The following is a 27,748-nucleotide window of genomic DNA, read 5'->3' on the forward strand; positions in this document are numbered from 1 at the left end:
GCAACGCAACACCAAGGGAATCGACGCATCGCTCTTCTTGCGACAGTTTTTCTGATGCAACGCCGTGGTGCGATAAGAATCTCCCCGCACCGCCGCGCCGCCGCTAAAACCCACGCAGCGCCTGTCGCAGCTGCAAGAATTAATGCATCAAGAGATCGCGGCTGAAAAGGTTGATGCAGTGCCGCTCTCCGTCATCGCATCGCTCGCCAACACATCCCGGATTTCCACGCATCGTCCCTGTGCGGCAAGTTTTTCCAGACGCATCACCGGCGGATCGGAGTGGTCTCAGTATCGATGCATCGCTTCCCCCTACAGGCCATACCCGAAACATCGATCCCCTGTGTGCCGCGAAACTGTTGCATCGCATCCATGAACGTCTCGGGAACCGACACATCTCTTTGTTTATCGACGCTTCCCATCACTGCGGCTGTTCGGCTTGGTGAATTTTGTCGCAACAACAGGTACTTTGCAAGAAATCACGCATCCATAGGTTGCTATGGACTCTGTTGCTAAAACCTTTTGAAATTCATTTTTCTTAATACTTGTATGTTGGATTTTTGTCATTTTGGTTTTGTTAAGTTTAGATAAAGATCTAAACCAGTGTGGTGTCTATTTGTGGTGTTATCACTGTGTTACTGTGAGTTTCGATACAAATACTTTACACATTGCCTTTGGGATAAGCCTGTCTGCTTGTGCCAAGCTACCAAGGGGGTGAGCATGGGTTATCTAGAGTGTGTATCCCCTTACCCTGACTAGAAGCAAGGGTCCCTATTTGGACAAAGGTACCTACCTCTGCCAACTAGAGACCCCCATTTCTAACAGCCACCATGTGTCAGACTGTCATAAGCCCCGATGCTGACAATTAAGTGCCGAGCACCAGAAACCACCGGCTCAAACTAAGCACTGAGAAACCCCATGGTGAACCGACACTAATTTTGTGTGAGTATATATGTTTGCATATATGTGTGTTTAAAGAGGTTTTCTATTTTTATAAGCGTGTGTGGTTTGCTATGTGTCTCTGTGTGTTTGGTGGGGGCTGCGGCGGGTGCAGCGGGTCTGTGTGGTTCCACTCTTCCGTTCCACTGAATAAAGATGACTTTATTGGCATGGGTTTCCCGTGCCACTCGGGCACAGCAGAGTGCTGCTCAGGGTGCTCAGCAATAGCCAAGCCTAATTAGGAGGCATTAGAAGCATATGCCATGTCAGGCGCTGAGAGACAGCGGAAGCAGCCAGCTCTGCAGTCATCAAAGCGCAGGGCACCAGGGAGCACTGCCTCCTTCACTCTCTGGCAGGAGGGGCCATGCCAAGGCGAAGGGGCTGTGCTGTCTGTGCCACTCCCCTCTACGCTTCCTTTTCTCTCCTTTGTACTCTGTCTCTTTCATCTTTTTTTGCTGCCAACCGAATTTGAAAGCTCGTCCGCCTCAATTGTAAGTGCTATCAGCTTTACATATGGGTAGCCAGGGCTCAGATTGGTAGACTTTGTTATAAGATCACAACCAGCATCAGATTTGCATTTTATGTGGACTCTGTAAATCAGTTACTTCACTTTTGAGCACTACACCTGCCCATCATTACCCTTAGTTTTACAACTCTCTCTCTTAAACACCTTCTCTTCCTCTTCTTTTTGAGTCTTGTTTCCCCCCATAGTCTGTTCAGTCTCTAATTCTCCCTGCCCATATTCCTCTGGTTTCCCACTTCTCCTACATGCCACATATTTCCTCAAAATCCTTCAGTTATCTATCTCTTCTTTCCCCTTCTCTCTTCTATTTTCATCCTTCAATATTATCTTTGCCCAGTGGCGACCCCTCCGCTATGGTGAAGAAGCGTCGCCCCACTGCTTTTAGGCAGTGCAAATAAAGAAAACATTAAATGATAACAACTTTGAGTTATTTTCATTTTATGTTTCTGTGCTGCTTTGCGGGCAGGCGAGGCTGCTCTGCTCTCGGAGCAGGGCAGGGGAGGAGTGGTTTGCCCACTCCTAAGTGCCCATGACTGTTAGGCCGGCCCTCTGGAACTGGCCAAACAGTCATGCGCACTTTCCCTGTTCTCCACGCAGGCTGCATTACAGCCCGCGTGGAGAACATGCCCAGGCCCCCATTCCCTGGCTGAGTGTCAAACCACTACTCAAAGACCAATCACAGCGTTGTGATTGGTCAGAGGAGCCTGGCTGCGTAACTATCACAACTCTGCATTGCAGCATTGTGATTGGTCAAGGGAGCCTGGCTGTGCTTCCTGTTCCTGGAGTCCGATGGAGTAGAGCAGGAGGAGCGACGCGGGACGCGGCGGCAAAGTAAGTGTTTAATTTTATTTTTTTAAATGTAACATTGCGTGGCCCATCCCCCTGTGCCCACTTCACCACCCGCGAGCCGGGCTGGCCGCCGGTGTCTTTGCCTCTGCCTCCCTCTTGCCACTGACTGTTTGTCTGCCCATCCTCTCACAGTCGAACATTTTGTTGCCAAATCTCCTCACCTCCTTCAGTAATCTGGAAATTAAAAGGACTCTTCCTCCCCTCTCCCTATTTACTTTCCATCTGGGTCCCTCCACAACAGATTGTGATGGGACTCAGAATAGTGTTGTATTGGCCACCGGGGCTTGGATTTACCCTTGTCACCAGTACAGCATTTGACAGTTAGATGAGTCTCTGATCTTCATTCCTGACTGTGTGTCAGCAAACAGTGGGAACCCAACGGTTTCTAGTTGCAAATGCATTGCTTGAAGGACCACCAGTGCTTCCTTATGCTAATTTCACATGGGGGGAAGCATGTGTGGGAAGTCAAAGGGAGCCAAACTGGACCCTGTGCAAACACTTATGCAGGCTGAGCAGCCCAATATGTGAATCAAATATACAATGTGTCAGTTCATGGATGGGTCAACATATAAATAAAGACATGAAGGTGTTTTTCTTTCACATTGGCTCTAAAAATGACATACATACATGTTAAGAAAATGTTTGTGATCAAGGTACTAACAAAATAATCTAAACAGCAGATATTGTTGAAAGATATGCCACCTGCATTTAAGAGAGCTAATTAAAATAGCATATCTATTCAGTGGGTGTTATATATAATGTAGGTAGGTCAAAGTGTGTGTTTGTGTAACCATACTAACAATTACAATGTATTTAGCAAACCAATCAAACTGAACTATTTGTGGCACTTATTGATAAGCGTTAATTACTCATTAATTCAGGGTTACTAATTATATAAAGTGCAAGAGTTAAACCAAGCAAGGATGCAAGCTTGTGCCTTGCAGGAGTGTACATAATTAACATAAACCACTGAGCTATATTATCAGGATTGGAAGGTGGGACCTGCAAGGTATGCAAAGCGCTATACTATACAATTAGTCTTACACATTACTTTGCAGCAAGCACACTTATCCTCTAAATTATATTATCATGATTTAAACCGATGACCAGGAGTTTATATACAGATTGGGGCAGCCAGTGCATTAACCACCCATAAAATCATATTATTGGACTCTGAGACTTAATCCCCTAAATATTTAAAAATGCAGCCCTTTTTTAACGTGAGCCAGAATAGGTTTATTACTATAACATTGTTGTCAGTTTCTTTGAAGGTGCATTTTGTAAAAATAACACACATGAACAGAGAAATCGTAGGCTCACTGTTGTTGACACCACCCTTGGTTACTCTTCTTTTCCAAACCCCACCCACCTTCTGCAGCCATCTTCTATCACCCAATATATTGTGGATCCACAAAATAGATTTATTCCGTTTTCAGCACCGCTTTGAACGACCATTTTCTGACTGGCATGGCCTGTCGGTTGAATCAAGCTTAATTTTCACATACAGAGGAGTAAAATAGTGTGTTGCTGGTGTAAAATTGTGTGTCTGAGATTTTCATCCATAAGCATCTGGTGTAGTCCAGTGTAGTCTGGTGTAGTCAGTTTGCTGCCTTTCACTTCCATGGTCATGGTGAAAAAAGAAAGCGATCAGGTCTTCAGTACCAAACTATTGTTACACTGGTTTCAGTATAAGTGTGTAGTCTTCAAACTACCATGAGCCTCATTAGGGGTGCACTTCAAATTCTAATTTGGCCAGTAATGTGAGTTAGCGGCCAACAAAGGGATTGCGGGTGGAAACTCCATGGGTCTAGTAGAGCGGGTTCTGTGAGAGCACCCTGCATCCGGTGGATTTCGCCCATTGACCCCATCTCCTGAAAGTTAGAAAGACTACAGGTGAAATACCGAGATGGGAGTTTGAGGAATAACCAGAACCAGGAGTGAAATAAATGACACTCTTCGCAAATCCTCATTTTTAACAGCACTGTCACGATTTCACTTGTAATCAACGCCTAATTCCACCCAGTGGAAATTATCATTAACCCAGTATTTGCATATCTTGGTGTATTTAGTGGCTGGATTATCAGGGTCATAGAAAAGAAATCTTCTGCCCTTAGGCATTATTTTCAAATCATTATTAGTCACTTCTTTCCAGAGAACTCCCTTATGTCATCAAGCTGAGGACCACAGACTATCCTTGTTATTACTTACTGACTGTGGAACAAACTACATAAGGACAGTAGAAAGTAACCTAAACCTCTGGTCGTTCAATTACAGCATGAAGTTCTCAATGATTCCTGTGTTATCTGGAATGAAGATCTTTTCTACATGCAGGTTGTGTTTGTACCACAGCAGCTCTGTGTAGTAACAGATAACTTGCAACGAGATATGTCTTCCACAAGAGAGTGCACTTTACAGATGTTTGCACTCACTCATCCCAAATGGAATTGTGCATGTCTCGATTAAGCCTCTGGGACAGGAATTAATTCCTCCTTGCCTCAACCTTCCCCCAGTGGCATAACACAGGCCCCTGCAGCCCCCGCAGTACGGGGGGCAAGCTCCTGTGGGCCCCCGCAGCACAGTACTCTGGCCAGAGAGCTTCTGATTTAGTCCGGAGGAGACCCCTCCATGTACCTTGCAGGGAGGCCCCCTCAAGTTTTGTTACGCCAGTGCCTTCCGCCACCCCAACCATGCTGAATTTGTGCCAACGCTTGCTGGTGGTGTATTCCAGTATCATTTTTATTGTTTGATACTAATTTTTCATTAGACTTTGAATAGGAGCAAGTGCAAGAAAGCACAAAAGTAAAACGGAGGACGAGAAAGATAAATAATCAGTGACTGGGATATTGGGTTACTGGTTGAGGAATTTGAACTCTACTCGAGCAGCAACCATAATTTCTGTCAGAGTGTAGCCGCAAGCAAACCCCAAAGTTACCCGTGCTTCACCCTCTGGTAGCTTGGCACGAAAGCAGCCAGGCGTAACTTAGAGACAATGTGTAAAGTTATTTTTGTAGCACTTCAAACAGTAATAAAGTGAAGACACACTCAAGAAAACTTGCACTTCAATTTAGGATAGATTAAAAATGTATAAATTATTTGAGACCAAAAAGGACACATTTCCAATCAGTGGAACTGGAGATATGCAATATTAAAGATGTAAGTGAAAATAGCGCCTAAAAGCAGAAAGCATCAACTGGTTATTTGGTTGTTCAGGACCAGGACAAATTCACAAGTTCAGGCTGACAGAAATAGAGTGTGGGCCAGATACAAGGACCAAGTTAGGCCTTAAATCCTGATTGTATAGCGTTGTTGGATCCCGGGTTTAGGAAGCGCCACGCAGCGGTAGTTCCAAAGAGTTGCAGGTGGCAATTTGATGTCCTGCTTCGAAGATGCACCATGCAGCAGATGTTTGGATGAAGCAGTCAACAAAGTGTTTGATGCAAGGTTTTGTGTCGTCATCGAGGAAGACTTGCCATGTGAAGTACTGCAGTGGGGATGCAACATGCAGTGGCTCTTCGATGAGAGTTGGCTGTGATCTGAGGTCCTAGGTTCGGGATGCGGCGGTGCCAAGCACAGCTGCGAGGAGATGCGCTGTGTTTTATCGGTTATGCCCAAACAAACACAGCTAGACTGACAGAGCACCTTCAGGCCCACTTCCAAGGGTCCAGGACTGGGAGAGCACCACTTGGAGGGTCAAGACTCAAGCAGGCAGAGTCCAGATGCTGGGTTCAACATGGTTGGAGCCGTTTCTATCCCTAAAACTCTGACCATGAGGCCAGCCAATCAGACTTTGGAGTCATTCTGGTAGTCCTGGGTTCAAGATGCAGGTCCGGTCCTTTTCACTCCGGCAGTAGGGCAGCAGGCAGCAGGGTAGCAGGGCAGCAGAGGTGCAGTCCTTCTTGCAGCGAAGCAGCACAGCAGTCCTTCTGTGTCTTCCACAAGTCCAGAGGTGTACTGAAGAGTTGGGTGTGAGGGTCCAATATTTATACTTGGTGCCAGCTCTGAAGTTGGAGAAGATCCTGGAGGTTTCCAGCTCCAGTGGAGTATGGAATGTCCGGCCTACCTGCCCTGTCCACAGTTTGTCTGGGGGCACAATAAACTGGTGTGAACCCCTTTGTGAGTGTGCTGAAGCAGACTCTTTGTGATGTGCAAGTGTGGTAGTTGACTGCTCCTGCCACCTATCAAGTCAGAGATGGCCCATTGTGCCAACACCTACTCACCCTTTGTCTCACTGCTGGGGAGCAATACACAAATACCAACTGCCAGATTCACTTAGTCACATGTCTCAGATACAGGCTGCAGGCACCAAACTGTTAGCACAAGGAAATGCCAACGTTCAGAATTGTGACTTAAAATCCAACTTTAGAATTACAGAAGGATTTAAATTACAATTCTTTAAACACCAAGCTTGACATTCCTATATGCTATCAATTGAAAGTTAGCACTTGTTAAATATAATAATTTAACCTAATGTTATCCTATGAGAGAGGTAGGGCATGCAGTACTGAAAACTTAATTGAAGAGTTTTTCACAACTAGGACATGTAAAAGTTATAAGTACATGTCGAACGTTTTAATAAACTACACCCTGTCCTATAGACAGTTTAGGGCCAACTCTAGGAGGGTCTTATATGTATTAAAAATTAATATTTAGGCCTGGCCTAAAAGTTTATTTTTTCAGGTCAAACTGGTAGTTGAAGCTGCACACATAGGTTGCAAAGGGAGCCCTGAGACACGTTTTAGAGCAGGGTTACTCATAGTACGGCCCGCGGGCCGCTGGCCTTCATTGGAGGCCCGCGGACCTTGTTCGATTACATGCCGCAGTTCCTTCCTTGGAGTAAACAGGGAAGATGGCCGCAGGAGCAAACGTTGTGAATACGCTTGAATACATATTCACAACGTTTCCTCCTGCGGCCATCATCTCTGCTTACTGCTTGCCTCTGATTGGCTTGCCTGCCTCCGAGTCACACACGGAACCGGTGAGTTAGTGCAACGAAGAGACTTCAGAGCGAGGCTAGGAACGCACCGCCATTGAAAGTGAGAGAGGCGTGTAGTCCGAAAGGGGATTCCTCGTAGTCGCCTGGAAGAGTGCCTGAGGAGAGGTGCGTGTGGATGGGGGTTGTTGGGGTTAAAGATGTTTATGGAGCGGTAAAAAGAGGCTGGGTTAAAACCCTAGCTTAGTCAAATCCGAGTAGACGCTGGAGCGCAGCCTCTTCTCTCCTGAAACTGAGTTGCTTTCAAGGTAGAGTTGGCATCTCTCAGTCAATTCATCCCAATTTGGAGGTTGTCTCCTACTCATTGGACTCGGTGGCATACCTCAAATAATCAAAATGACCCCTTACACCTCCCCTACACAGGAGCATCTCCCTGTAAAATGCTTATTCTCCAGTGATTTTAATGGCATAACACCCCCAAACTGCTCAATGTCACCCTAGTCGCAGATTCAGCATGTTTCTTGTGTAGTTCATGCCTTCAAATAAAAATGTATTATCAAAATGTGCTCTTTGTAGTTGCATCTGATTGTGAAATACAGCATTGTCTAATGTTTTGAAAGTTTTTTTTTTTCGCTCCGCCCCCCACTGATCCCGCCCCCACTGACTCCACCCCTACCAGTGCGGCCCTCGGCCACTAACCACACTGTAATTTTGGCCCCCGACAGAAAGTTTGTGAGTACCCCTGTTTTAGAGGATACTTAAGTGAGTGGCACAATCAGTGCTGCTGGCTCACTAGTAGTACTTTATTTACGGGCCCGAGTACATCTAGTACCACTTTACTAGGGACTTATAAGTAAATGAAATGTGCCAACTGGATGTAAGCCATTATTAGCATGTTTTAGGGAGTGCGCATACGTACTGTAGCACTGGTTAGCAGTGGTAAAGTGTGCAGAGTCCTAAGTCCCACAAAAACAAGATCCGCAAAAAATGGTAGAGCAAGGCAAAAAGCTTGGGGAAGACCACCCTAAGGCTGGCGGATCTAACTGTGGTTGCAAAGGGAGAAAGTGGGGCTGGAAACAGCCAGCAAGAGTGAGAGGAAGAGACAGGAAGTGTAGGGTGATGCAAGAAAGAAGTATGAGGTGGAATGAAGACTAGGCAGCCTTGGTATTCAGCAAGCTCAGCATTCATCAGTGAAAGTGGTGAGATCCTGAGAAAATCTTTGGACACAGCACTTGTGTTTATTTATATGTATTTAAAACTGAATAACAACGTCAGGAAACAGTGAACTGTTGAACAATCGTCGCCTTTCTCTATTGGTTAGCCCACATATGTGACATTTTCAGAGCCTGTTGTACCCACCTCATAATTAAAGCCCTAGATAGTTACATTTTGTGGTTCAGGTAGAAGGCAGGCTCTTGTGTTAAGGAGTTCTGCGGCTAAGCTTGTACATATTCAGCCACGGTCCGTGTAGGTAATAGCGGTGAGTCGGTGGGGCTGGGTTGGGGGGGATCCGACAGACGACCACGAGGGAAAATTAAATAAATAATACATTTTCCCTCGTGGTCGTCTGTCGAAATCCCCCTGCCCCCACCTGGCACCACCACTCTAACCTGCACAGGCTGCGGTTGTACATATTTTGCTTTCTTGGGGTGGCCTACGGTTGCTGTCAGCGCTGCTGACCTTCTCTGTCCCAGCCATGCTTTCCTGCCAGGAGGAGCTCCGCGTGGAAATGAAGCCTATTCATCACCGCTGACAGCCGCTTTTATTTACCAGTCTGAGAATGAGGCAGCACGTCCTTGGAAATGGAGCCGTAGAAGAGGGCATCGGCTCCACACACCTACAACCTCTCCTGGTAATAGAGACATGGACAGTGAGAAGAAGACAGCGTTAGGGCATCTGATAGAAAGAAACAGCCGAGTGTCTATGAGAGGAATGCAGCCTGCTGGGCTCAAGACAATTTCAGACAGTGAGATGCCGTCCAATAAGACATCAATTTATGAAAATGTTGGGGAGAGTGGAAGCAAGTTCATACACCTCTTGACCAATCAGTGACACGGCAGAGTGGACCCCTTGCTTCATCGTTAGCCCCCTCAAGAGCCTCCTTTTTGCCGATATGTGACTAAGGGAATGGCACAGAGGGAAGTCTACAGAAAGTAAACAGAGCTGTTAGGGCCTATCCATGAGTTACCCAGAACATGCTAATATCACTAGGGGCCATATGTAGGAAGCCTAATACCGGTCGGTAATGGCCGATTTTCGGTAAATATCCCGTTACCGACCGGTATTTAGGCTTTTGCTATGTAGGGGGATCATTTCAGGATTCTGTACCGAATCCTGAAATGAGATGTAGGGGGAGTGTGTCGTTGGTGTGGGGATTCGTTATTTACCACCAACTAAAAGTTGGTGGTAAATGACGAATACCTGTAAAAAGGCATTTTTTGGCTATTTGAAGTGTGCAATGTGGCAGACATACATGCCCTTAGGGCATGTATGTGCGCCACATGTGCACACATGGACGAATCAGGGGTGCAACAGGGTGTCAATGTGACACCCTGCCACCCATGATGATGCCTCCCCCATTACCGATTCGGTATTTACCGAATCGGTAATGGCAACTGGCTTCCCATTCATTCCTATGGGCCTCCAGGCCCATAGGAATGAATGGGAAGCCAGTTGCCATTACCAAATCGGTAAATACCGATTCTAAAATACCGACACCGAATCGGTATTTATTTACCTACATTACATTTACCGATTCATAAATACAGAATCGGTAAAATTCGATATTTAAGAATCGGTAAATGTAATTTACCTACATATGGCCCTAGGTGTGGTATTGATAAAATGAGTGTCTTGGAGTTCCTTTTTACAAGACTGAGACCAGGGTTAGCAATGGCAGAGACAGTAGTAGCAAAGGGCAAGCCAGGGACAGCAGCTGATACCCCTAGCTGCAACTACTTAACTTTGTGACACTGATGTCAACAGACAGAATGTGACAAAGAGAACAAGATATCTATCACAGGCCAATAAGAGCATAAGAGAGGGAAAGAGATGGCCGGTTCTGGCACAGAGACCAGTCGATATCCTTGTGAGCCGTGAGCATGTGGGGCCAGATTAGTCTCACGAAAACAGAGGTTTAAGATCTTTACATCATCCCTGCAGACAGCAAGGGAAGGTAGAAGAAACTATTGTCACCAGAAGGCAAGCACCCAGTGCTCATTCAACAGCAAGCCTCATCTAGACGGCCATCAAGGGCGCTCTCAGCCCGGCGTCAGACTGCTATTTGAAGTTTGAAAAGCAGTGGCAGTCACCGCCTATTAAAAAAGGTAGGGCAGCCGAGGGGAGAATGGGGAGCTTGTGGGGAAATAAATGAAAATAAAAAATACCAGCCGCTCTGCTCCCGCTCATTGCTGCTCTCGTCCGTCCGGAAGTGGATGAGCATCAAAGCACAGGCTCCCCACCCAATCCAGACGCTGCTCTCAAACATCAGAGTAGCACCAGGACTGGTCTGAGAAGCCTCGTTTGTCACTCAGATAGAGCCTGTGGTTTTTCTTCAACCCTCCTGTGCAAAACAGCTGGGTTGGAGAAACATAACTGAGCCTGTCTGTTTGGCCAGCCTAGGACAGCCGGCCAAACTGACATGCGCACTTCAAGAGCAAACTACTCCTCCTCCCTGCCATGCCCGGCCCAGACCTACCTCACCTAATACTTATTGCAATGTCAGACAGCAATATAAAACAAGCATTGGTATAGCCAATAGGTCTCGCATTTGGGACCTTATAAGTGTTTAGCCATGCAACAGTTGCATAACTAAATACTTATAAGGTCCCAAAAGCGAGACCTATTGGCTATGCAAAGTGGCCGTGCGGCCGCAAAAGTGAAAGTGATCGCGATCACGATCAAACATCAAAGCGGCCGTGCGGCCGCAAAAGTGAAAGTAATGGCAGTAAAGCGCGGCGCACGCGCCCGCGCACATGCACTGTGGCTCTAGGCTGGCCTGGTAGCACTTTTTGGAGCCCTCTCAATAAGTCTCGCCAGACCAGCGCATGCGCTGGGTCAGGCGAGACCTAAAAATTATATGAATGTTGTGTTATTTCATTTTATTTATCATCCGTTGGTTCTGGGCAGTGGGGCGACGCTCCTTCACCATTACGGAGGCGCCACCCCTGTTGAAAAAAGGCTTCGTTTCTAGGGGTGGAAATGCTCTCCCTTTCCCTTGTGTGGTACAAATCCTAGCACCAGTGCTTAAAGTGTGTCTGTAGTTGCTGTTGGTGGGTACAAGAACGCATTTTGGGGGACAGAATATGATTTATCATCATTCGCTTATGACCCACTTTAAGAAAGAGAATGGCTGAAAAGGAGAAAAACGAAAACAGGAAAACAGCGACAAAGGGAGGAATCGGTGAAGAATAAGAATTTAAAGAGTGAGAGACCTTGCAAAGAGGTGTAAGGTGATGGAAGATGAAGGCATGAAGCAGAATCAAAAGAATACAGCCGTTGTATTCGGCATTTGTCAACACAAGCAGTGAACTCGCAAGCAAAACGTTGTGCAAACCTTTGAGGCCCTGGGTTTATGTTTTTTTTTTTTTTACAAATTAAGCACCGTCTCCTGATTCTGAGTTGACTAAAATGTTGCACTGGTAGGCAAGTGGAATGAAGGGCAAATAGAGAGGGGGGAGTGAAAAATAGGAGAAGGGATTGCGACAGAAAGTTATCTGTCGAAATTCATCTACATCTCTATTTATTTGTACACACACTGGAACATTCATAAACATTGGTTAAATAAAACCAACAGCCGAAGTCCAAAAACATAATCTGCCACCAAAAAATATAACAAGAGCTAATGCAATTTCAAAACAGTTGCAGAAAGCACCTTGAATTATTTGTACTATTCTGCAGGCACAGCAGGCCCAGAACCAGCAAGAGTGGTGTGACTCAAAGACAGAGGCGGAATGGTGGGTCTGGACAGGGTGGCATAAAGTGAGAGAGCCAGGGCTAGAGGGACTCGGCCAATCTAGGTGGGAGTAAGTAATCGAGTAATAGTGCACAACGTTTGATGGACAGAATGGCATACAAGACGAAATGAGAGAAATAGCTGCCAAAGGTGAAATTGAAGAGAGAGAGAGGGGGAAGGGGCACAGCGAAAAAAAGGTAAAAGTGGACACTGCAAAAATAGAGGAAAGTGAACCATTGCTATGAAGGAGCTCGGAACATCTACGCGTATTGTTAGCACGGGGGTAAGATTCAAACACCACAGAGAGGCCGACAGGCACTTTGTGTGACAGGAAATTGCGCATGCCCGTTTCCTTGTTATAAATAACCATTTCCCTCCTGTCATAGGGGTTCCTACCAAAGCCCCAAGGGCTGGGGTTTCATTGTGAAACCCACAGCACCATAGAAGGTCATTGGTGACAGAGGTCACCGTGAATGTGACTTGACTGACCCCACTGCCCAAAATGTCAGGCATAGTCCATTAAAGAGCCTTTACAACAGCCCCATGACAAATGAGCTCAGAATTAAGATGGCCGCTTCCCAGCCGCCGAGGGGCCTGTCCAAGTCCAAGCAGGTGCCACGCGCCGCGCTGCAGATTAAATTAACATAATTACTCAGTGATCCAAAGAACATTAGGGTTGATCTTTGTCAACTAGAGGCCAATATTGGTCAGAATGGTTTTATAAATATCGAAGACTGAGAATAATAAGTGCACAGTTCCCTGAGCTTGGGCTGAGATCAGTAAACACAGACCCTAGTTCATGGAGAGGTAAGGATTAAGAACTTCAGTGGTAGCTTTTGTTAGGCAGGGGACCTATAAAGAGTCATTTAAATAATCTTTCCAAAATGCAGCTGTTCAGTATCCTGATAATACAGCAGTGAAAATGTGACCTACTTTCACTATACAATAGTACCGAAAAAAACAATTTCACAGCTTGCTTCTCAAAAAACAAAGGGGCCTCGCACTTACTGCAGCAATAAAGCATAACCCCTTAAGGGAAGATACTAATTTTTATAAATAATAGCGGAGATAAAGATCAAAACAGTACTCCGACTCCGTTATACAGTCTTAACCGAAACCTGCAACATATAACTGTTAACAACAAGCATTGTCAAGCACGTATTGTTTGCTATGCTTTTTCTATGGATTTGTTTCCTTAGACATATGCAGGGTGCAAAAATATAAAAATAAAGAAGTCAGGCAGCAAGCCAGGCTCACAAGCTCTGGCACTTGCACTGCTTTTCACGCAGATGTGAACATGTAATCAGGAAAAATACTAGCACTCACAGTGCAAGGCAGCCAATGGATGAACTGGGTTGATCCAGTGCCCCGTTCAGTTTGCTGGGGGGGAGGGGAGGGTGCAGGGGATAGCAAAAAATTGAACAGACTTGTGGATTAAGAGGTCTGAACGAGATCTCCTGAATATATATATATACAAAAACGCCTTTTCGTATCCAAAAAGCAGTCTTGAGCCCAGCTCCATATGCGTGAAATCTTTATTCAAAAAATGGCAAACAAACGCCCGACGGTGTTTGCCATTTTTTGAATAAAGATTTCACGCATATGGAGCTGGGCTCAAGACTGCTTTTTGGATACGAAAAGGCGTTTTTGTAAATGTTGGAGGATCGCTACCTCGCTTGAGCCCGCCACCGTAAAGCGGCAGGGAGACCAGCGAACTGTGCTTGTTTGATATATATATATATATAATTTTTTATTATTAATTTTTGGTAAAATTGAAGCTGTCTTTATGCGCTTCCACAAAGAAAGCGCTCTTGGAATTGCACAAAATATTTAATAATTAATGCATGAAAGAATGAACTTGATAACAAATATGTGTATCTTACCTGATTTTCAAACATTGGATTATACTTTCTATGCTTAATAAATTCATGCTCCCCCCCCCCCCCCCCTCGTTTGGTTGTTAATGAGGACATTCTGGGAGGTGGCTGCAAGGGAGAAGGGGACTGGTCACATTCAAAACAGCACGGGCATTTTTTTCAAACTGGGGGTTTTGAACAATATGATGGACAACGCGGCCTTCGCTCTTGTCCATGATGCCACTCTGAACCCTTCAGCGGAGGACAACCGCTTTGCTGGCACTCCTTACCATTCCATTGGTTGTGTGTGAATACATCATTTAAAATCCGGTAATTCACTGCTGTATCCTTAAAGCAGTGAAAAACAGAAGTTGTTTTTCACTGATGAGACATCACTAATGGAAGCACTCATTTCCCACGTCTTATCTCACTTATGCCAAGTTAGACCCCAGCAAAACGATGGAATGGAAAATAATTTCCCAGTCTCCACTTCCCCTCTTTCGGACTCTGAAGACCTAAGGGAAGCAGTCAAATGAAGATGCGTATCTTTCACCAGAACCACCATTCCTCCACTCAGCCATGGGTCTCCACATACCCGCGGGTCATAGGAACTTCCATCGGTTCTGGGACACCTCAGCCAGTTGCACGGCGTCCATGCTTTCTACTGCCATATTGAATGCAGACAGCACAGCAGTTGCCTGGGGAGGGGGAGAGAATCCTCAGACGGTGGTGAGGTAGAGTGTCAGGACTCCATCTATTGGGGTTTGGGTCTCCACATACCCGCGGGTCATAGGAACTTCCATCGGTTCTGGGACACCTCAGCCAGTTGCACGGCGTCCATGCTTTCTACTGCCATATTGAATGCAGACAGCACAGCAGTTGCCTGGGGAGGGGGAGAGAATCCTCAGACGGTGGTGAGGTAGAGTGTCAGGACTCCCATCTATTGGGGTTTGGGTCTCCACATACCCGCGGGTCATAGGAACTTCCATCGATTCTGGGACACCTCAGCCAGTTGCACGGCATCCATGCTTTCTACTGCTATATTGAATGCAGACAGCACAGCAGTTGCCTGGGGAGGTGAAGAGAATCCTCAGACGGTGGTGAGGTAGAGTGTCAGGACTCCATCTATTGGGGTTTTATAGACATACAGGATCAGGGAGGGGATTATCAAGGATGGGCAGGGAGGGTAGCAGGACTCCAGGTGTGTTTTTGAATGTCAGGCCAGAAGCTTGAAGAAACTTCTTAGAATGGTTGTGGAGGGCACTTTCGGAGCGCGGTGTAACGCCAAATGTGGCAACGCAGCACTCTGACATTTTCAAAACACAGGGATGGGCCGTATTTACAAAAATACAGTGCACCCTAGTGTTTCCTCTAGTGCCAGCGCCGACACCCTTGCGCCGTGTTGCAAGGGTGCCTGCGCAGCAGGGGCGATTGTTTATGTGCAGGAAGGGACACCTTACTGCACAAAAGTTTTTAACGGCGATTTGCTGTTTCTAGGTGTGCTGTAGAATGCAGCACACATAGAAAGAGCAAAACACGAAGAGAAATTAATCATTTCTCCTTGTATCGCCATCCTAAAACCAGATTTTACCTGGCATAAGTTTTTGCCGCTGCCCCATCCTTGTAAATATAGGGCCGCTGCCCCATCCTTGTAAATATAGGGCCGCTGCCCCATCCTTGTAAATATAGGGCAGCATCAAAAAGCAACTAGTGTTGCAGTGGAACACCCACTGCAACACCCATTGGCTACTCCTTTGCCGCAGCGGACTGCTGCTAAAAGAGGCATATTTACAAGGTGGCGTTGAGCCACGTTAAGTGGCTTAACACTAACTTGTAAATATAGGGTATGGAGCAATGCTAGCAGAACATCAGAAAAAGCGACGCTCCTGTTGCGTTAGGGGCTTGTAGCTATGCCTCCGTGTTTTTTCCTATTGGTGTGAGAGGGATGTTGCAGAGGGTGCAAGAAGGGTGATAGTAAAATGCTGTGTCTCTTATTCAGCGGCTCTGCTATATTAATCTGACAAATAAACACAATAATTACTCTTAGGTGCCCATGTCATACATTTATCATTTCATATATGAGCTATTCTAGTTTTGAGTATATCAGAATAAGGGTGAAATATATTATTTGTATGAGCTATTGTAATTGATGAGAAATAACAATTAACTTAATGGACGGTGATATGGGTATCTAGGGATAAGGTAAAGGTAACTATTGTGTTTACATGTCCGATCAGGGGAACAACCTTTACAACGCAACTTTTACAACGCACTACCATTACAACGAAACTGTTACAACGCGAGTGCATTGACAACGCAGGACATTACAATGCAAGTCTTTACATCGACTTGCACTAGATGGCGTGCTAACATTAAAAATAGTGTAGTTTACTATCCCAACACCTTCCCTACTGTTACGTGGACTGGAGTTGGAATAGTAAATTACACTTTTTTAATGTTAGCACGCCATCTAGTGGAAGTCGATGTAAAGACTTGCGTTGTAATGTCCTGCGTTGTCAATGCACTTGCGTTGTAAAACTTTCGTTGTAACAGCATGCGTTGTAACAGCATGCGTTGTAACGTCATACCAGTATAGTCAACTCCCTGGAGAAGATATACTGATTTCGAAATTATTAGCCAGGAGAAAACGGCTGTATCAATTGGGGAATTAAAGGAATTTCGGTCAATTTTATGAAAAATCAAAAAAGTGTTAGTTAAATATTTATGTTCACACATCTTTAAAATTGGAGAGGGCTGTGACTAATTTGTATTGTGCTGGATCTGAATTGTACAAAAGCATTGCCTACAATAAAGATGGAAACATCATGCGAGGTAGAGCCATGTTGCGTCAGATTTTCCTCGTCATTTGGCGTCATAAATGTTTTCTCTTTTACATGTAGAAAATGCAGTGCACCTTCTAAAATGTACAAAATTGACTCATTTTCTGCAAACTGTCCTGAATTATACATTTCCCACATTTGATGTTATGTGGCACGTCTGTGATTTCACCCATATAACTGTCTGGATTTCCCTGAGATACCAGAAGGACATGGCAGCTGATAATTGATGTTGGGATTTCTGTTTTTCAGGTAAACCTGTTATGATTATCACCGAATTCATGGAAAATGGGTCCCTGGATTCTTTTCTGAAGGTAAGGTGATTCCAATTGCTCATTACTCATCTCGCTCTTTTTCTATAGGTACATTTTACAGAATCGAACATCAGTAGCGGCTGGCAAAGACCGGGGGTGGTGAGCGGGCAGGGGAGGAAGAGGTAGGTAGAAAAAAGAAAACGTACCTCCTCGTGTCTCTCCGCGTCGTCCCTCGTCATCGTCCCTTAGATGCAGCCGGAAGAGGAAGCAGCCAGGCTCCCCTGACCCATCACAATGCTCCAGTGCAGCGTTGTGATTAGTTTGAGTGCCATGGTTCAGCGCTCAGATGGGGAATGGGGGCCTGGGCTTATTCTTCATGCAGAATGTAATGCAGCCTGCATGGAGAACATGCAAAGTGCACATGACTATTTGGTCAGACATTCATACATACTTTACAGAGTGCCACCACTCCTTCCCCTGCTCTGAGAATCGAGCAGCTTCACCCGCTTCGCAAAGACACAGGAACAAATACAATGATAATAACATCCAGTTATTATCATTTTATTTTTCCTTCATTTCCACTGATAAAACCCACCACTGTCCCACATACCAACGAGACACTAACAGTAGTAGTCACAGACCATGTAGTCACCGATCTTAGCGCTGGCTAAAATAGACTCAAGGTCCAACTCACAAACTTAGTAGTAAACTTGCACCACCAGGAGTATGCCCATGTTAGGTGCAGATTTAGCACTTTTCGGAATTCATAAACATTTCCAGGAGTGTGGCTCAGAAACTGCACAAAGCACAGTTTTCCTGATTTTTTTTCTGGAAATGTCACGTGTAAGGGTTTTTCAGGGTTCAGGAGTGTCTAGTTAAGTAGCCCTGATGTGATGCAACGGGACTCCAGATGGAATGACAACAATTTAATGGCTCCCGAAGTAATTACCTGCAAAGTATTGCATTGGAGTAGCTAGAGAATTTGCCGCCTGGGACGATCCCAGAGTTTGCCACCTAGGGCCTAGGGACGGATGGTGGAGGTAAGAGCGGGGGGATCGTAGACGAGCGGGGGGTGGTGACGGATGACGATGAGCGGGGAGGCGACAACGAGGGCTCGTCACTGCTCCCAAAAAAGTGCCGCCAGCGACAGATTGCCCCAAATTCCCATCCACCCCCACCTACACCCCCAGCAACGCCTGCTGAAAGTAACAACTGGCATTTGCCATTGCATGTATACCCTATGTATAAAAAGTGGCAGGAATGTCCCAATTGAATTGTAGCAGCACTGCTGAGCCGTGGTCGTGATGCCATACTAAGTATAGCAATCCTTCACAGAAGTTCTGAAACTGCCCTGTAAAAAACGATGTTCATGCTGGGTAGATCTGGAAATGTACCTGGGTGGAACTGGAACTCTATAAAACTGCAGTAGCACTGCAGTGACATGCAGGGACTGTGCCAATAAATGAATTGTAGTCTTGCTGAAAATAAGCCGCATGGGCTCACTCACATACAAGAGGCCAACTAACATGTGCAATTTGTGCCTCAGTGAACATCTAGCCATCATGCTAAGAAGGGATGGTACTTCCATGCTAAGAATGATTGCTACAGTAGCAGTACTGAGAAGTCTGGCTCAGTCCCATTCAAATTATACCTGCCTTGCAGGGTAATGTTGTAAATGTCCCAATTGAAGTACAGCAGTTTTCCCTAGAAGAACAGTAGTTTCTCACACCTCCAAGCAGCATTTATGTAGCCTATCTGCTTAGTAGGACTGAATATCAGACCCCATTTTAATTTAATTCCATTCTATCAACACATGAAAAACAGCCCATAGACTAACATACAAGACATTTTCATTCTCATCCAACCAAAGATTTTGAAAAGACTCTAATCTAGGGTGTTGTTTCATAAATATTGGTCCTGCACACCAAAGCATTTGATCCATGTATCACTTCTTCAACACCAAAGCATTTTTTACCAACAGCAAACAGTGCGCACAAGAAAGAGCAAGACAATCAGAGGTCCTGTTTGAGTGATTTATGCAGTGAATACTAAAAGTCAGCTGAATCGCAAGTTGTGATTGGGTGGAACAAGGAACTCTTTGCCAAACACCAAAAGGGTTTTGGAAGAGTTTTAGTTTAGGAGGAGCATTGCTAAGGGTCACAGACCTGGCAATTCTTATTGTACCAGGAGGTCTATGGGACCAAAGGCTGGTCATGGGAATGAGCTCTGAAATCCAGTGTAACAGGATCATCCATTGTTAAGTCATGGAATGAATGACCATACATGTTTACACAGGAGATCACCTGACTGCTTGGTCGTGGTGTTCACCCCTCACCCACTTTCCACTTAGAATCCATGGAGCTATACACCATGACTTGTTGTCCATCTGGCCATTCCTCTACAGCAAAATTTGAGGTAGGCCCATCTCATGCAAAGATCAGAGCAATAGTTCTCGCTCCCAGTGTATCTAAGACTGGAAATGTACTCTTTCAGATGTAGGACAGGGAGGAAAGTCTACCCGTTCAGTCAGCTTAAGAGCTAGCCTTCCACTTAGCCGGCCACCTGGTGTAGGTCTTTGATCCAGGGATGCGAGTCAGACACCTAAGATTAGCTTTCCCCCCAGGAGGTCTCTCTAATTCATTTTAATCATGTTATTAGTAAATTTGGTAACATTTTTGGCTTCTGCTGTCAGCTTTGTATTTCTTTGTTCAGCAGTCATACTGAGGGAAGACCTAAAGCATTCTGAGGCTGCAACCAGTGATTTGCAGTACTATACAAAAACCTTAAATAAAAGAGAGGAGGGAAGGGAAGGCAAGGCACAAGGGAGGAAGTAAGGAAGGAGGCCAATAACTGATTCATTTGTTTTACTTTCTGACAAGGACCATGGCTGCCATACTCCATTACCTCTCTTGAAACTTTGAAAGTTGACATTGAGTCAACCAGGGAAGGGAGTTCAGTCGTAGAGCCAGACACACCTCTCAGAGTCCTTAAATGACCTCATTCTCTTTTAGACCATGTTAGACCTTCTGCCCTACGTCCATCCCCTCTGGTGCTTCGCAGTGGCAGACATAAGTCCGTGCACCCCAAGAGTCTGCTACTGTAGTTATGGTCCGTGACGCTTGTCTCATAGGTTCCACTTGAACACGGCACAGTCAAGGAAAAGAACATTTTAGGTTTTCTCCAGGAATAGAACTCAAAGGGCCATATTCTCAAGGAGCTATCTCCGATTTAACTGCACTTTAGCGTAGCCAAAGTCGTGATAAATTTACTGCCCCATTCACAAGCCAGTGCAGACAGCCTACAGCATCACTTTCACGTCATTAGCATCCGCAACAAACAATGTCACGGATGACCCCGGTAACTATCGCTAATGAGATGCACAGTACGCGTTCCCAAGCAAAAAGCAGCGACAACATCACTCTGCAACATTCTCAATGACCAGTAGTAGACAGACCAACATTAGGGATGAAAGCTCCTTTGTTCCAATGCAGAAGGCGGAAGGACACCTGCACCTCTGACCTTGGTCCAGAACACGGCTGGAACACCCTGAGAAGGATGACATGGCAGATGGGGATGACTCCCACACCACGCATTGCGCAAATGAACTATCCAACTTATCCACACCCCACACACAGAAGCCCCTGCCTGAGGTACCCCCGCATGGAATGCCCTTGACACTCACAGAAACAGCAACCCATTCGCCCCAATGTTGCACACACATTCGAATCATTGCTCAGAGCTGTGGCATATCCTACACACAACTGCTGCAGTTCAGAAGAGTGCCAGTTCCACGAGACGCACCAACGCAATGGCAGGCCATCCTGGGCACATGCACAACCCCTGTCACGTGGAACAGTACTGTGCACGTATGCTGCATTTACTGGGTGCACTGCCACTGGCAGTGCTGCGGATCAGTTACCGGCTGAGCTTCCGCCTTGCCTACGTCACCTGCGTCCAGCCCTGGTTCCACTGCCGAACATGCACATTCGAGTGTCCCATGGATGTCTGCCTATCCAACACAACCGTAGATGAATTGAAGTATGACTTGTGTCTGCGCCCCCTGTTGGATCACGAACAGGAATGTAACCAATACAGCCGTGCATGGGATGCCTTGACATACTGCATATGTATTGGCAGTTGTGCATGGGAGATTGCACAATTCCTCGTGTGCAGTGACCACATCGAGGCGCTCCCCTATTGGGCTGTGTTGCGGATTGGTGAAATGGCGTGAGCTGAGCACACCTGCCTGGACCAGTTAATGGATTGGCTCACCCTGGTGTTCCTTGAACACGTCAACGACGTACTATTGGAACACATTGCGTATGAAGCTGCACGGGCATTCATGGACGAGTAACTACGTTCCTGCAGCCACATCAGAATGTCACCCACAGCACAGGTCCCAACAACTTGTTGCATTGTGGGGAATGCTCACATATCCCACCGCAACAGAGGATATGCCTGCTTTTGTCAGGACTCTGGATGCATGTGCATGGAACTACGCATGTGAACACGTGTGTACACTCAGACCATGGACCTGCAAGGTGATGCAGGTCCATGGTCGGAGCAACACAGCGTCATTTGGCAACGTTACCAATTCGGACATACTGCTGGGGGAGAGTACACATGGCAATGCAGCACGACATGTGAACCTGTCGGACACTTTCACCTGATCACTGTCAGCAGAGCAGACAATCGGCGCACTCCGGTGGCAGAGCACTATGCAGATCCCATGGGCAGTGAGTCGTGCCCCCTCACAGGGGGCAATGGGCAGACGCCAAACAATACATGACTCGTCCAGCACCATTTTCTGAACCTCTACATGTTCCCATGCTGCGTGTAAGTGTCTTAAGCATGTCCCTGCCTGTTGTGGCCATTGCCTCGTCTGTACTGACACGCACATAACAATAAAGTCTATGCAACTCCACTGGTGTCTAACTGTGATGAGTGTTGATTAGATTGTCCACTCGTGTGCCACATTGAGCATCGTCCCTACACAGGGATCAACTGACTGATGGATGTACAATGGGGGTGGCTCCCTTTTGCAAGCTTCACCTCTGTGAGCCAGACATTGTTTTGGGATAGTTGCTGGCTGACCTGTGACCTTAGGTGACTTCAGCAATGTGAGTATGGTGTCTAAACTCAGACCATGTGGAGCAATGTTATGAATTGTAACAGGACGTGTCCACACAGATGTGTGTGGGTAGGTATGCGACGTGAAGTTCAGTTGTCACGTGATGTAGGCCACCACTTCTGGCCTGCTACTGATTTGGTAATTCCTACACACAGCCCTTTTCAATACATGGACGTGTGCCTACGTTGGGGGGTTGTGAGATTGTTGTTGATGTGCAATGGGGACACAGCTAGTACTCACCTTCACAGTCATTCAATTGGCCATGTGTCTCAGGGACACACATGTGCATAGATGTCAGTTACCAGGGTGTACATTCATGTGCAATCATAGTCCCTATATCCAGCCATACTTCCATGAACATAGTCATGACACATGTGTTATTTAGAATTTTTTATTCACATTCAGGTGATTGACAGAGCTGAAACTGTACATGGCCATACAAGCCCACATCACATGGAAGCCCAGTGATGGGCCAACCAGAGTCCTTTGGGGATTAAAAAGTGATTAGGAAGAGGGGGAGTGCAGTCTGCAGCAGGATTGCTGTGTGATTGTCCAGCAGTGAAGATATGGCAGTCCGTGTCGGGGTCCGGGTTGATGTCGCAGAGTGTTCCGCGGGTCAGTGGGAGGTATTGTCCCAGGGCATGATGCATAGGTCAGAACCAGGCAGGGACAGTCCGTAGGGTGGAGATGGATGCTGCTACCTCCTTCCTCACACAGTAATTACCATCCCCATCTTACTCCCCTGATACGGGTTCTGTGTCCGGTGTGTGTGGCGGGGTAATGGCTGCATCACTGTGTGCCACTGACACATCAGACTGCGAAGGTGATGGGGCTGCATCACTGTGTGCCACTGATACATCAGGGGTCGGAGCTGGGTGTGTCGATGTTCCCGCTTCAGTCATCTGGGACAGGCTCAGTGGCCGCAATGGCAAGATGATGAACTGTAGGGCATTGAAGTTCCCAGCTACTACTCACTGGTGTCTAGCCGTGGCAGCCAGACATCCAGCCTGCATCTGCTCCATGGTCTCCATTGACCTCTGCATCTGTGGCAACTCTGTGCTGTTATCGCTAGTGCCTGTCTGACCAGACAGTTCTTGTATCAGATTAATGGCCCCAGCGAGGTCAGCCAAGGTCTGTGGTGGAGCATGGTGCGAACAGGGGGTGTCCGATAGGGACTGTATGTGGTCCCTGATGGGACTCAGACACCCATGTATGACATCGAGTTTGGCTGCCATGAGCTCGAAACCCACCCGCAGCTGTTCAGCCAACTCCACCTGGCAACCCCACATACGCTGTTGGAATTCCATGTATTGGTCGGGGGGGGTCCTGGGAGACAGCCGTGGTGGTGTGTTTTTTTCCTGCTGTGTGGTCTGTGCAGGTGGTGGGGTCACCTCGAGGCAGCTGGCCTGCCCTGCTCCTGGGGATGGGGTGCGGAGGCTGTCCAATATCCGTTGGAGGGTGTCTTGACATATGTGAAGGTTGTCCTCTTCATTATCAATGATGAGAAGTGTGGTGTGCTCTGCAGGGGGTGTTGTTTGTCCCTCTGCAATGTAAAGGGGAGATGCAGGTTAACAGAGTTTCACATGTATGTTGAAGATTTGCAGATGTTTACATTCAGGCTGCATGCCAATGTACATTGTGACTGTTTTGGTGGAGCTGGCTATTTGATGGCAGTCAGTGTGTTTTTCGACTACATGACGGATGTGTGGTAGTACCCGTACATTATCATCACACAGTGTCAGGTAATGCCAGATGTGAGCGGACAGTTAATACGTACAAGCGGAACCTGTTGTGAGCTCTGTCCTGTGGTTTTGGTGTTGCACTTTGTACCACATTGCCGTCATTGCTGATGTTCTGTGATTACTATGTATGTGAGCTGCATTGTGGGGGAGTTGCCCCTGCAGCTCTGATTTCGTGTACCCTTCTCCCTTTGAGGCGGGGTGCCTTTGAATTGCGTGCTTTTCAGGGGGCTGAATTCTTTTTGACTTGGGTCAAATGTGCTCTCGGACAGATTTTGTGGCCTGGTGCATTGTTCGTCTGCTGCGTGTATTGTATGGCATGGGTTGTGGGTACACGTGGATATGTCAGAGTGTGACCTGCTCCTTTACGGATGTGATCCGCACTGGGCCACTTCCATGTCGATTCGTGGACCATGTCATGTTTTTTGGCTCCTGCTATGCTATCGGGCATGCAGTGTCACTTGCATAGTCAGTGTGGCTCACAGAGCCGCTGCTTTGCTGTATTCAGCAAATGTGCATGGGTAGGTTGTGATATTGGTGATAGGGAGGGGGGCCCCTTTGTGCACTTTGTGGACGGGGGCCTACTTGGTGTTTCTATGTGTGCTGTAGTGTGCCAAGGCTATCAGGGGCATGTTCCACGATCATTGTGGGTGTGCAGTGTGCTACACGTAATTGTGCATGTGTGCCTTTGTGCCCATCTTCCCCCCGTCCCTCCAGTCCCTGGTCGTTACTCATCCTGTTGCTGACATTTGACGCGTTATCTAGTGACTATCACATGGTACCGCCGCGTTGTGAATACTTGGTTGGCAGGCGTAATTTTCCCGCGATAGGCTGCGATGTTGAGAGTTGCGTTAAGCTACTCTTGCTGCAGCTATCACAGGTTCATGTGAATATACCCCAAAGTTGGTTCTAGTTTTTGCACATATGTGTTCCCTCCTAATTCCTGCATCAGTTTATGCAAATATCATGTTCTGCACTGCAAGTAGAAGAACCTGCAATGTTTTTTAACCTTCCAAGGTCCACCGCGCAGTTTTACAGGACTATGGTTTTCAGTACTTCTTTTTTCCTCTCGATATTTTTGAATTTCGCTTTTCAGCTTTATTATGAAAACTATGAACTTGCAAGCATTGAAAGCAAATATTCCCTTTTTTAGGATGGAAATGTATCTTGTGAATATGGTTACATTTAAATAATCAATTAGAATAGTATTATATCAACTGTAATTATTTCTGAAGAAGTTTTGTTAAACAATTTTTTTATTTATTTTGCTTTGTGACCTGGCATTTTAATCTGCAACGTGGCTTGCGATGGAATGACACTGCAGAAATAATCTTTAAAAGTGTTTTGACCTAGGAGCCAGAGTTTCTGGTTGAATGATTTTCATGTGAAATGTGATATGATTTTACGCCACTGCTGTAGAAATGAAAGGCACTTGGCTCAGTCCCTTTGATAAGAGGTCAGTCTTAAAATGTGGGTGATTGACGCTCCTCTTTGGATTCTGTAAAATATTACCAGTCTGAGACAAATGTGCGGGTTTTAAAGAAATATTTGAAAACTGTGGGGGGTATGTACAATAGAAGTGGCGTCGGTGTCGTTAGCCTCCTGGGCTTAACGACACGCTCCGCCACTTCGGAAACATAAGGCTGCACCATATCTACAAGGATGTGGTTTCACAACTTGGCGCCAGCGCAGGCACCAGAGTGCAAGGGTGTCTGTGTGCAGGGGAGGATTGTTTATGTGTAGGAAGGTGTCCCTTCCTGCACATGAACAATCCTAAAATGCCATTTTGAAACTTTCATGTGTGCTGCATCATGCAGCCCACATGAAAGTTACAAAATGGAATTTTTAAAAAGGTTTGTTTATATACAGGAAGGGACACCTTCCTGTAAATAAACAAACCATGGCATTTTGCTTTTTCCATGTGTACTGCACAATGCAGCACACATGGAATAAGTAAAAACGAGGAGAAATAATGCATTTCTCCTCGTTTCGCCAACTTAAGACCAGGGTTTTCCAGGTCTTAATGTTGGTGCTGCCTCCTATGTAGGCCACCCTTGTACATAGGTGGCAGCATCAAATAGAATGGGTGTTGCCATGGAACGCCCACCACAACACCCACTGCATACCTCTTTCACGCTAAACATAGTGTGAAAGGGTGCCTTATGTACAAGGCAGCGGTAAGCCACGTTAAATCGCTTAACGCTGTCTTGTACATAAGGCAAGGCCCTATCGCCACAGGAACGTCACAAAAAGGGACATTCCCGTGGGGATAGGGGCTTGTACATATGCCTCTGTGTGTTTTCATATTATTTGGTAGTTTGTGAAGTCTTAAGCCAAACTGAAAGCATCATAAATTTTTCTATAATGAATTTTTTTTATTTATTTTATTTTATTTTTTTAACAAATGTTCTAGCAGGATAATCACAGTGATTGGTCACCCAATGTTAGTAGATCGTCAAGATCGGCAGTGTGGACTTTGCAGCGCATTTCAGGGACTTGCAGAATGTGGTCACGGATTAGCTGAGGGATGTTATTATGTTAATACCCGGTATTCTCATCTGCATTTTAAGAGCCTTGCCTGCGTTGGTGTTAATAATCTCACACTCTGCCGTGTTTACCTCTAGTCCTCAGGGAAATACTTACAGGCGAGTCTCTTTGTTCAAGGAGGGAGCAGCCTTTCTAGGCAGAGAAGGCTTAAAACAACAAAGCTTTGGAAGACAACCCTTCCCCGTATATGCTTCTCTGATCCAAAGATCCGACCTCATCCTGTTTCATAAACCCTCGAGAATATGTTACAAATATTGATTTTCTTTACCTCCTATATTTTCCTAGAATGTGCATTAAAGTGTGGGACTTATCTTCCAAAAACATTTTTCATAACCCTTTGTTAAATATGTTCAAATCCACTGTAATTATATGGCAGAAGAGGAACAAATTCTGTAGCAAGGTTGACTAAATTATGCGGCAAGAAAAGGGGCAGCTATGCAGCGTAATGTGGCACATTTTGTGATAGTATTACATCAATATTTTGACATTTTTGCTCATGGTAACACTGTCTGTGCAAAGCTTTCATTTCATTATTGCCAGTTTAACAACCAAAAACAGCAATAAGCAATGGAAAGATGACTAGTCAACTTTTGTGAAGGGCCTTCCACTGCGAGGGGAACAGTTTTTTTGTTAAAGTCTGCAATTTATGTATCAGATGTTGGATTATGTGGCAAAATAAGGAAATCCATAACTATGCGGTAAATGCTGCGGCCATAGAATCACTTAATTCTAGGCCCGGGGTTAGTTTCAATCACGCCAAAGTAATCGGAGCAGTTTAGGTAATTCTGCATAACTCTTTGAGGTGGAATCACCAATAATTACGCAAACACTCCTGCTTGCATAATTATGAGGAATCGGCAAGGGTGAATCCTACCTCGAGAGCACAATTAACGACCGCTCGCTATTTGTGTTCTTCTGCATTTAGCTCTATTTCTTCACACAGAATACATTCTTGCGCCATTTTGGATTAGAGGGTGCATTTTACCCTAAGCAAATAGCACTAAATGCTGTGCAGAGATTGGCAGAAAACCCTATCCCAAGAATATATTTAGCAAGTGCGAGCGGCTGCTCGCACCCACTATTTGTGTTTGAATGCAGTTAGCACTATTTCTCAGTGCAAAATACAGTCTTGAGCCCTTTTTAGATGCGAGGAGGCATTTTTGCACAAAAAAATTGAGCTAAATGCAGAATT

At 45.9% G+C, this 27,748-nt stretch overlaps 1 protein-coding gene across 2 annotated transcripts in view; it reads left to right on the plus strand.

The window, feature by feature from the left end:
• The window catches only part of LOC146785376 (ephrin type-A receptor 3-like), a 540,333-nt gene that overhangs the window by 466,460 nt on the left and 46,125 nt on the right, over nt 1–27,748 (plus strand). For both annotated transcript variants that reach the window (XM_085634371.1, XM_085634372.1), the window contains exon 12: nt 17,138–17,199. In XM_085634371.1, coding sequence (XP_085490497.1) covers nt 17,138–17,199 — 62 coding nt within the window. The remainder of the gene's footprint in view (nt 1–17,137; nt 17,200–27,748) is intronic.

The sequence above is a fragment of the Triturus cristatus genome, chromosome 11, assembly GCF_964204655.1.
Source record: "Triturus cristatus chromosome 11, aTriCri1.1, whole genome shotgun sequence".
Taxonomy (NCBI): domain Eukaryota; kingdom Metazoa; phylum Chordata; class Amphibia; order Caudata; family Salamandridae; genus Triturus; species Triturus cristatus.